Raw genomic sequence first — 12,098 nt, forward strand, 5'->3', positions numbered from 1 at the left:
ACACATTACCGGATATCTCAATGTCCGCTGTACCATGCTGGGCATCTCTTATTCACTAACAGTAATGAAGGGAGGATCGAGACATTGCGGCGCTACAAGCTCTGATTTGACAGCTCGGATGGTGTCCAGTTTTGCTTTGGAGAGCAAAGGTCGGCGCTGAGCCTGTGAACTTGTGGAAAGTTAGACGCTTCTTAGTTAATGGATCTTAAGAATAAATGCATCTAGGCCTTCCCTAAGCCTAAGTACAGTATAGTGAGAAGGAAGGATGGAGAGGAGTATCGGATGGTTGCAGGAAGTGGAGGGTACAATCAGGAGGAGCGAGAGGAGGAGCAGGATGTGGAGGACATGAAAAGCTCCAACCCTGAGGGCTTAGCTTGTCTTTCAGGTACAAGACTTCAAGCCAGCATTCATACAACCCTTGGAAGTGTGTTGCTCTCTGTGTTAGCTGCATAGCAGCCTGGCGTCTCCTGTTTCCTCCTGTATTATTCAAAAGGTCAGATCTGACATTTGACCATAACCACGCAGGTAGAAGCTGCATCCCAGTGGTTGGAACACATGATTGCGAATAATCATCCCTCAGTCCTCGCCTGTTTTTTTTTTACCTCTTAAAGAATGAAAAGATAGGTTAACATTTTTTTGAGATGGATGTCAGCGTTCAGATGAGGCTGATATGAGACCTCTGCAGTCTGAGTTAGTCAAGTCCAGTAAATCAAGTTCCAAAGCCACAGTCTTTCTGTACAAAAGTCCCTCTTTGTGTTACCTTGTTACAGCTACACTGGAAAGATAGTAACACAAAGACAGTACTTCGTACGAAAAAGACTAACTTGTGAAGACACCCACTTAATTTGACTCAGCCTGCTGAAGCCTCATATTAACTTCAGCTGAACTGTTTTTCACTGAACAAGGACAATCGCTGATATTGGAATCATTTTAGAAAGGGATTTCTTCATGGCCATTATGAACAGGATGAACGATTGGAGCAACCAATTATTCTTTCAATGTGCATATGGACATGTGAGTCATCATTTTAAGACAGACTTCAGAAAATGTGAACCTATCCTTTAATGATCAGCTTGTAAAATTGACTTTAATAAAACACCTTTAGTGAAGTTATAGATTCACTTAAGTGACTCTGGTGTGTTCAGTTTGCGCCATACTCCCACAGAAGACTGTGTACGGTATTTAAATACAGTGACTTGTTTCAATTTTCACTCAGGATTACTTAAGCTTTCATCTAACTTTAATGGGGCCGGACCTTTATGTCTACATTTGCTCTGGTGTCTCCTTACTGGGTCACAACTGACTGATGGCAAAAGTCCAGCCGTCAGCTTTTGGTGTCAAAGCTGTTTCCTTGTGTAATCACATACATTACGTTGTTAACTATTATCCAATTTGAATAAACCTGAGGATTAAAGCATATGGACTGTATATGAACTCCTGTTGCTCCTGTCAAATATCAATTAGCATTTTGATTGACAAGTCCATTGTCTGATGGATTTAGTTTTCTCCCTGGTCTCCTGATGATCGTCTAATGGACTGTGTCTTTGACGGTCGTCAAGGAGCCCAGTGCTTGAACAGCCTAAACAGAGGCACACCTGTTCCTGTGTGTGTGTGTGTGTGTGTGTGTGTGTGTGTGTGTGTATCCTGGCTTTTTGACACAGTACCTCCACAAGTGTAGCAGCTGCTTGCAGCTGAGTGACTCATGGATGGAGAGGAGGCAGAGTCTGAAGTAAGAAGAGTAACTGGAGCAAAAGAGGTTACAAATAACTAAAAGAGACACAGCAAAATGCCTCCAAAGAGGAAAAACGATACAGCAATTAAGGTTGAAGATGGTGAGTTATTTTATGTTATTATTCTGAAAGAATTTGCTTCTTACAGTCAATTTCACCTTAAAATGTTTTGTCTAGTTGTCTGTCTATCTATGTGTGTAGAGATTTATTCCCTTAATTTGTGTGTTTTTTTTTTTACATGTTCACAGTTGGGATGGAGGTTGATGCTGAGATAGACAGTGGAAGTGAAGGTGAGGCACCAGGAACAATGTTTGTTTGCTTTTCCTCAGAGAAACAGTTCAGTTGAACAGAATATGGATGTCTTGAAGATTTGCCACAATGTGATGGACAAATTAGTATAAATTACTTTTACTTACTTACTCTTTATTATATTATATTATATTATAAGATGTACTTTATAACTTTTCACTTAATTTCATAGAGGCTGAGTGGAATCATTTCAGAGGCACTTTATTATTGTTTAATGAGAGTAATATCACTGTTTCACACGCTTGATGGATAATGTTTCAGCTACTTAACTAAAATGTGAATATGTTTGTCTCAGATGAGGCCAGGAGGAGAGCCAAAAACAGAAGAGTCAAACCACAACGGAGAGCCAAACGGGTCAGCGATGACGAGGAGGATGAAGAGGATGAGGATGAGGCACCAAGGAAAAGGGGACGAAAGAAGAAGGCCAAGCCCCGGGACAGCGATGAAGACGATGAGCAAGACAACCGGAGCGTGAAAAGCAAAGGTTCAAAGGCCTCCAGGAGGAAAGCTGCTAAGGAGGAGAGCGACGAGGAGAGTGAAAATGAACGAGGGAAAAGGAAAAAAGGAGGGAAAACGGTGTCCAAAACGGAGAAAGAGGAGCAGAATAAGGAGAAGAAGGGAAATGGTAAAGGGAAGGATAAAGGTGCTGAGAAGGACAAGAAAAAGAAGAATGGGAAGTTGAGCAGGTGCAGTATTCTCTGAGAGCTGTCTCTCACCCACCTGCACGCTCCACACACCCGTATGGGCTTTCTCCATTCAGTCTCATGCAGACCCCCGGCAGACTGTGGAGATATGAAGCTATGTGGCATACATTCAGGGAGTGTAAATTACATCAATATTATCACAACACAGAATACAAACTTATTTCCCTGAATATATGGCATTCACAGTATATCTGGTTGATTTTTAATGTAACATATCAGCAGTCAGATGTTGTTTATGTACCAGGAAATGTTCATGAGGGATACTGTAAAACACTTAACAATGGCTCTGGCTTTCATGTGCATCAACAACCAAATGTCTAGCATCAAGTTAATAAGTTGTTTTTTGTGTGAGTTTGACAATCTTCCAAGCAACAGAAAAGCTGCACTGTGAGGGACGGTGTAATCTCATTTATTCATCCATTATTTACTGCTGCCTTAAAACAAAGGCAACAGGACAAAACATCCAGAGCCACCACATCTTCCTACTGTTTCACTGGGAGTGTTTGGTAGTTGGCTGCATTTTAAAAAGACGCTAACCACCGGTTCTGACTATCCAGTGTCAAGAAAGAAGGTTTTTATGCACTGTTATCCTCATTTATTATTGCGTGGCCACTCAGAACTATGATTGTGATTGAACTATAAACACTTTTGCCTTCAGATGTGGTCAGACAACACGTACAAACGCCACTCTTTGTTTGTCTTTTCAAACAAAGAGTGGCCCTTTGCCATGCCAGAGCCTCTTTGAGGCTGTACTGTACTGTACAGTGCTTTGAACTAAATGCTAACATTTATCAGGCATAGCCTAATATTTACTATGTAATTGTGATTTAATATATGCAATCATAGTGCAACAGGTCAGCATGCTGATGGGAATGTCGTTCGTTTTGCAATAGTTTGGCATTTGGTCACAAACCAAAGAACTGAGCACATTTTAAAAATGACCTGATGATGATGCTGGATGAGAAGTCAGATGATCACCCAAGTTGTTACAATTCAATGTATTATATGAACAAATCTTGAATAACTTATGGTAAGGTATGACATATACATTCTTGCCTTATCTAGCCTCAGTCCATTTTCAAGAGTTGTGATTCAGAGTTGCTGCTCTCACTCTATTTTCTAAAATTGTTCATAACTTCCGATGAATGAGAAAATGAATGTTCTGTTGTTGGTGTTGCTGCTGGTGTCTGAGGTTCAGATGTGGCTTCTGTAGCTCCTTGTCAAAGACATGGCACGTGACAGCTCTTTCCCTTTAGCAGCTCTTCTTCCTCTGACTCTGACGAAGAGTCGCTGTCGGAGGGAGAGATCGAAGCCCTGATGGAACAGGTAGAGGAGAAGAAGAAACTGATCGCTACATTAAGGAACAAACCCTGGCGCATGAAGAGGAGACTCGTACTGCTCAAGTAAAAACATCTTCATCTCTGGTTGCTGCTGCTGCATTTTGGTCTTCATTCTTGTTTTTTTATTTTGGTATTTCACATGCTACTCATTTGTTTTTTGCTCATTGACAATTTCTCACGAGCACTACCCTTAATGCCTACCATCACTCATGTCATGTACATGTGATGTTGATCATGCATTATTAAAGCTTGTCCATTGCTACTTTAGCTGTTTGGTACTTCTCTTCTTCAGTGCTGTGATCTCTGGAAAGTCAAAACTACTTTGGTACCTATCACCCTGTTTCGTCATACAGCAAATCAAAACTATCATGCTTTCAGGAAATGGGCACCTCTGATATTACGCTCACACAAATTAAAACTTTTTTGCCAGATTAATCAGACAGAGATAAACTTAATTCTGCACAGAGATAAAACCACTTAACACAAAAATCACAGCCTTTGGAAACCTCTGAAAATGATTAGATCTGTTCTCATATACCTAATTTTATTCTATTATGGAAATTCTCCCCTCTGTGAGAAACACATGTGGACGATTGTCTATAAATCAGCGGCACAATCACGGGTGGCTGTAGTTCAGCTTGTTAGATATCTTCCTCTCAGTGTGAGAATACTGTAAATACTATCGGCTGCCTTGCCAGGGTCAAGGCTGGGAGTTGTGTAAGTGTATGTGTGTACTCGGTGTGTATGTTTCACTATGTACAGATCAGTGTAAGCAAGGGAACCAGATAGGGGAGCTGCTTTAAGTTTTTCATGAGCTTGACACTGTTTAATGCATGTTGTTGTGGCTGACTGACCTGCTGCTTGCCAAGTCTTCTTGACGATGCTCTAACCATATGCAATGTACCATCAATCAGTAAGTCATCCCAGACTTGTCGTTTTTAAATCCTGTTACCTCTAACTAATTCATCCATTGCGTAGGTCGATCATGGCTTGCAGTTGGATGTCGCTCACTTTATTTCATTGGTGGATGTTTGTGCTCTCTCTGATTGGTCAAATAGGGAGGCCCAGGAGTTTGTTGAAAAATTTGAAGGAGCTCTTGGGAAAGGAAGAGGCAGGAAGCTGTATGCATTCAAAGTCATGATGACCAAGGTAATCTGCTACTTGTGGAACACTGAACACAAACTTTATGATGAGCATGATATTGTGGAAATAACCAATTTAAACCTATTTTTTTTATTTCAGAAACTAATCAAGTTTAAACGTGACTTTGAGAACTTTAAAACAGCCTGTATACCCTGGGAGAGGAAGATAAAGGAAGTAGAAAGTTGGTACCACTATGACATTATCTGAAAAAGAATCACTCAGCCATGATCTTACTGTTTCCAATACACTGTCACCACATTTCTAAGTCAAGTTCTCTGTTCATCATAGGTCACTTTGGATCATCCGTGGCATCCTACTTTATTTTTCTGAGGTGGATGTACGGTCTGAATCTGGTCCTGTTTGGGTTCATGTTTGGCCTGGTGGTGCTTCCCGAGGTACAGCCTTTCTCATGATACATGTTAACGGGTGATGAAGCAGACATTGTACATGTTTTCAGATCTCTCCTTTCTTTTTCACCTCCATCCCTGTCCTCTGTGTTTAGGTTCTTATGGGTCTTCCCTTTGGCTCCATTCCAAGGAAAACAGTGCCTCGCGAGGAGCAGGCCACAGCCATGGACTACGCTGTGCTCTTTGACTTTGGAGTGAGGATCTTAGCTTTATTTATCGATTTATTTGTCATAACTGGCTATACTTATGTGAATAGGATAGGTGGAAGATATTTACAATGGGTGGCTAAAAGAAATCTATACAGAAAAGACATGGTATCCAACAAATAAGCTGTGTTTTAACCACTAATGTTTGAATTTTTAGCCATGCTAGCGGCTTGGCTCTAGGGATGGCATTATCAGTTGGTCGATTAGTCCACCACTTTGGTCTAGACTGAAATATCTCAACAACTATTAGATAGATTGCCATGAAATTTTGTGCAGACATTCGTGGTTCCCAGAGGATGAATCCTAATTACTTTGGTAATTCTCTGACTTTTTATCTATCACCATCATCAGGTCAAAATGTCACTGTGTTTGGTGGCTTTATACCTGCAAAACTGCAAAAATGACATTCCCATCCGCCTCAGTTGTACTTTGTGTTTTGTGCTAATTAGCAAATGTTAGCATGCTTACAGGCTAAACTGAGATGATGGATGATAAACGTTATGCATGTTTGCATTGTCATTGTGAGCATGTTAGCATAGGCTACTAACATTAGCATTTAGCTCAAAGCCCTGCTGTACAAAAACGTCACAGAGTTGCTCTCTCTAATCAAGATGTTACCGTTTTAAGTGTGAAAGTTGCTTTGGGCACCCGTTTGAGCAGTTGTAGCTAATATGTGTCTGTATGTATGAATAAATCTTTGTATATCTCATCAACAGGGATACTGCAAGTATTCGTTTTTGTTCTATGGTTACTACGACAGCGCGCGAACGATTGGGTTGCTGCAGTTCAAACTCCCTCTGTCATACCTGCTGGTGGGCGTTGGCATCTTTGGATACAGCCTGATGGTTGTCATAAGAACGTAAGGCAGGACACACAAATGTGGGCAGGAAACCAGATGTATGCAAACGGAGATGCTGACCTGTTCTTTCCTGTCTTTCTCTCTTCTCAGTATGGCTCGTAACTCAAATGAGGGAGGGGATGGGGCGGAGGAGGGAGAGTTCACCTTCAGCTGGAAGATGTTCACCAGCTGGGACTACCTGATAGGAAACCCTGAGACTGCAGACAATAAGTACGCCTCCATTACCACCAGCTTCAAGGTTAGCAGGTGTGCGCGTGTGTGTATATTTGTGTTGGGGGATGAGCATCGCAACATCAGCTGTAGGCCTGAAATATGAAAATTGGATCCGGGGAATCAAATCAAAGAGCCAGCCAACAATCCAACAGCTCTCTTAAAAGACCATGATACGATGTAGCCACAAGATGTGTTGTATTTAAAGAGTTTGCAGTGACAGGGATTTGAAATCTAGAAATGTGAAAACTGCAACAATGTGCAAATGGGGGAAAAAAGTTTGAAGTGTAAAGTAATTGCAACCTTGTTCCATCAAACTGACTTTGTTTGCCTGCAGGAATCCATCGTGGATGAACAGGAGAACCAGAAAGATGAGAACATACACCTCCGGCGGTTCCTCAGGGTTCTTGCAAACGTTCTGATCATGTGCAGCCTCGGAGGCAGCGGATACCTTATCTACTTTGTGGTGAAACGTTCTCAGGAGTTTGCTAAGATGGAGAAACCAAATCTGTCATGGTTTGAAAAGAACGAGGCAGGTTGAAATTAAACATTCGGCATTTCTTTACCTTTTAAGCTTAAGTAATGATTTTACCGATAATCATTTTATGGAGAACACAAGGAGCTATGGAAGTGTTTGAGGCTTGAAAGTGAGAGTGAAAAATGAGACTAGTAAACCCCCCCCCCTCTCGTTCGATGTATCAGGTGGAGTTTGTGATGTCTCTGTTGGGGCTGGTGTGTCCTCCTCTGTTTGAAACCATCGCAGAACTGGAAGATTATCACCCTCGTATTGCCCTCAAGTGGCAGCTGGGACGAATCTTTGCCCTCTTCCTGGGAAACCTTTACACCTTCCTCTTTGCCTTGTTTGATGAGGTTACTGCCAAGGTATGACATATGCTTGTGTGTGTTTGTTGTTGCTGGGTAGGTTTGGCATAGTTGAATTTATACTATCTGAGAGTTGCAAGACCTTTGCTGCGTTTGCGCTGTCATCTGATATGTTATAGAATTGATTCTCCTTAATGCTTAATAATGATTTAAGACCAAAATAGCTACATCTCTGACTTGCTTTTAAAATACTGTCAATCTCAATTAAACTAAATATACTTTTTTAATGTCACTTTCAGCTTCCAGAAGGCCTGAGACATTGCCTAAATTTACATACCTTTGAAGCAAAAGTTTGACATATTGGGGAATAGGCTTATTTGCTTGCTGGTGGAGTGTTAGTTGAGAAGATCTATACCAATTTCATATCTGTCCATCAAATATAAGGCTACAGCCAGTAGCTGTTTCCCCCTGTTTCAAGACTACAGCCAGCAGCTGGTTAGCTTAGCTTAACACAAAGACTGGAGAAAGGGGAAACAGCTAGCCTGGCTCTAGGTTAGGGTTGCCAGTGTTTGTGCTAAGCTAAGCTAACCGTCTGCACCGCCTATCGTATTTAAAGGACAGATATGATAGTGGTTACGATCTCTCATCAAGTATTTCTCAAAATGTAGAACTATTCCTTTAAATCCAGGCTACAAACTGTACTTTTCCCTGTGTGTCAATTGCGCTGCACGAATAAAGTTTGACTTGCCTCGGGTATGCTTTGATGATCTGATTTTCTATTCTTTAGTTGGAGAGTGAGAAGGCAATCAAGAATGCCACTGAATGGGCTTTGAAACAGTACTATGCCAACTACAGCTCCCACTACAACACGACAGATGTGCCTCCTCCAGATGTGCACCCAGCCGACGTCATCAGAGGACCCTGCTGGGAGACTGCAGTGGGAATAGTCAGTAGTGGCATTACACTGTACACTGTAGTCCAATCGTGGATGAGCAATTGTGGGTGCAGATATGGATGCATACAGTAGGAGCTGCACTACTCACAGTCACAGTATTTTTACTGTTTGCAACATTCCTCTACTTTACCCCCCTTACTCCAATTAATCAAACAGAAGAGACCAAAAGTGTAATTTTATTGGTTGGTTTGTATTTGTTCTTATTTCTTGTGCTTCTTTTCTCCTCGGCTTCTTATGCTGTGTAGGAATTTGTGAAGCTGATCGTGTCGGACATGCAGGTGACCTATCTGACCATCCTGATTGGTGACTTCCTGCGAGCTTTCATTGTCCGCTTCCTTAACTACTGCTGGTGCTGGGACCTGGAGGCTGGATTTGTGAGTTCTCGCAGTGTCTGTCAGCGGTTCACACTGTCCGTGGACATTATGTTTGTTTGGTTGAATTAAGTAAAGAATTAATTATATTTTCTTTTCACCTATCTAACAAAACATTATGCAATTTTTATGTCTGTGACATTTGTGCCTCTTGTATCTGCAGTCATGTGGCTGAATGTGAATTTTAAGTGGGTGTATCAGTTTAACGAGTGATTATGTCATCATTGTATACTGTAGTTACCATGTCATTCAGCTATTATTGAACACCATGTGAGTACAGCCCAGTTCGTATTGGATCCAAGACAACCTGATACCATACAATGACATCTGGCAAGACAGCTGATCCCTTACATTCAGTGCAACAGGACACTGCAATGAGAACTTAATTACAGAGAAAGAGAAAGAGAGAGAGAGAAACATAGACATAGAGAGAGAGGAGCAGATGCAGTGTATCAACGAGTGTATTAATTCAGGTGAGCATGGTAATCATGTTGTTGTGTTGATTCCAGCCTTCATATGGAGAATTTGACATCAGTGGAAATGTGCTGGGGCTTGTCTTCAATCAAGGAATGATATGGTGAATTACTCCACATCTGCATGGTTGATTTTATTCACTGTCTCCTTCTCTATTACGTGGGGGTTCTCTGATGGGACTAATGAGCTTTCCTCTGCTGTAAAACAGCTCATGTTTCTTTGTTGTCTATCTCCAATGTACCTTTTTTAATGAGTGTGGAGTGCCTGCCTTCAAATTAGATGTATTATTGTTTGACTGTTGATATTGGAGCCAAACTGTTTTAAAAGTAACTCATACTAATTACATGAAATCACTAATTAGAATACTCAGTAGATTTATATAAATGATTAGTTCAAAGTTGACTGATAACACTTGCTGTTTTCCTCAGGATGGGAGCTTTTTATGCTCCAGGTCTGGTGGGTCTGAATGTTTTGCGTCTCCTGGTCTCGATGTACTACCAGTGCTGGGCGGTGATGTGCTGTAACGTTCCTCATGAGCGGGTATTCAAGGCCTCGCGGTCCAACAACTTCTACATGGGCTTGTTGCTGCTCGTGCTGTTCCTCAGCCTGCTGCCTGTTGTCTACACTATCATGACTTTGTCCCCGTCCTTCGACTGTGGGCCGTTCAGGTCAGTAGGACGAATATATGAATGAATATTACAAAGGTAGATTGTTGTGACAGGTCATGATGAGTTCTTCTGCGGGTTAAAACTATTTTAGTAAGTTAATGAACCCAAAGTATCGGTCTGTTGGGTTGTAGTAAGGTTATCATACCATACATCTTTCACACTGCTGCAGCTCTAGTAGACAATACAATAGGGCAAAAACACAGAGAGTTTAATTTTATTTGCTTTATTGTTAAGGGACCACTTACAATATTAAACAAAGGTAACCTGTAACCGTAAGGTTAGGTTGAAAACTTACCTTAAAGCTAACTTTGATCTGCAGTCCCTTGGCAGGTCACTCAGGCGCATTTATGTTTAAACATGCGAAAATTTACAATTTGGTGGAGACTTTTTAAAACAAAGATTAGATACAACAAATAGTGTATTGTATTTGATCCATGTTTTTCCCCCAGTGGCCAGGAGAAGATGTATGAGGTGATCATGGAGACTATAGAACAGGATCTACCAGCCTTCATCGGGAACATTTTCACATATGCCACCAACCCTGGACTCATCATGCCTGCTGTCCTCCTCATGGTGTAAGTATCATGTAAATATCGCTTGAAATACAGAGTTGTATCTGCTAAAAAACGAAATGCCATTCCATGTACTGGAGGAGAAGGGCAACGTAGTTGGGTTTTGAAAATAGGACTACACAAGAAAACACAAGTTTTGTGGTTATTTAGATAATTTCACATTTTATGTATTTTATTAACTGTATATTTTCTAATTCTGTAAATTGAGCCTTCTGCACACTTCCAATATACTGGCAGTCTATGAGTAGATTATGTTTTAAGTGATTATAACATCTTTCAAATGATTCCGAAATACTGATACTACCACAGGGGACACCAAAGTCAGAAATGCCTAAATCCTACACATACTGCCTTCAACTTTATCTTATTTTTGGGCCTCAAATGGTACAAGTTATACATATTGAGTCTAAAAATGAATAAAAAAAAGTATCAGTGTGTGTAATTGTAGAAAGTAAAGTCATAAAACTTGGAGCCTGACTGTGGTCCATTGTACTGTTTACAATGGCTTTCACCTAACAGACTTATAATACTACATAACAGGTTGGCCATCTACTATCTGAATGCAGTGTCAAAGGGATACCAACAAGCAAACATGGACCTTAAAAAGAAGATGCAAATGGTCAGTATGAGCGTTCTCTTGTTCTTTTTTCAAAATCTGCCAAGATTCAGTCAAACAAATGACTGTCTGGTTTACTGGTGGACACTTTAGGCTCGAGACGAGGAGAAGAACCGCAGGAACAACAAGGACAGCACTAATCAAGTGATGAAAGACTTGGAGGACCTGCTGCCAAACAAGTCTCTAATACCGCCTCCCTCCGAGGAAGAGCCACCTCCACCTGGTACACACACACACACACACACACACACACTTTGTTGCACCAGCTGACAGCCAACTTGCTCTCGACTGTCCTCACCACTCTTTTTGCTCTCCGTCTGTATTCTCAGACGTCGTCATTGAGAAGGGAAGCAAGTCTCCCAAAACGAAGCCAGGTGCAGCAGCAACAGGAGTTAATCTGCAGAAGGATGTGTCACTGGCTGCCCCAAACCCCAGAGCTCCAGTGACCCGTGCACCAGGGCCAAGAAGAGGGCCTCCTGGAAATGCCAGGGGGCCTCAACCTGGGCCTGGGAGAGGAAGAGGTCGGGGTGGGCCTCCAAGGCATTAAGAGTCATGATTCAAGGACTGAAATCCAGACGATACCTTTCAATTCACCACAAACAACCAGTATCTATTAACATGACCGCTGCAGTCACAGTCCTGTATATGGAAGGTGCCACGGGAATAATCATGTTTCAGCTCTTTAGATGTTACTGATTGACTGATGAACTCT

At 41.5% G+C, this 12,098-nt stretch overlaps 1 protein-coding gene across 1 annotated transcript; it reads left to right on the forward strand.

Annotated features, from left to right (window-relative positions):
- The first annotated feature begins 1,786 nt into the window (after positions 1–1,786).
- tmc2b (transmembrane channel-like 2b) lies at positions 1,787–11,933 on the forward strand. Its single transcript, XM_070903848.1, has 20 exons — positions 1,787–1,832; positions 1,979–2,020; positions 2,335–2,725; positions 4,003–4,146; positions 5,142–5,232; positions 5,326–5,407; positions 5,515–5,621; positions 5,729–5,827; positions 6,556–6,698; positions 6,789–6,936; positions 7,246–7,440; positions 7,611–7,790; positions 8,518–8,676; positions 8,931–9,059; positions 9,566–9,633; positions 9,959–10,198; positions 10,648–10,773; positions 11,311–11,389; positions 11,480–11,609; positions 11,716–11,933. The coding sequence occupies exons 1-20, from the start codon at positions 1,787–1,789 to the stop codon at positions 11,931–11,933; spliced, it is 2,817 nt and encodes a 938-aa protein (XP_070759949.1).
- The last annotated feature ends 165 nt before the right edge of the window (positions 11,934–12,098 follow it).

Source organism: Enoplosus armatus, chromosome 4 (genome assembly GCF_043641665.1).
Source record: "Enoplosus armatus isolate fEnoArm2 chromosome 4, fEnoArm2.hap1, whole genome shotgun sequence".
In the NCBI taxonomy this organism is placed as follows: domain Eukaryota; kingdom Metazoa; phylum Chordata; class Actinopteri; order Centrarchiformes; family Enoplosidae; genus Enoplosus; species Enoplosus armatus.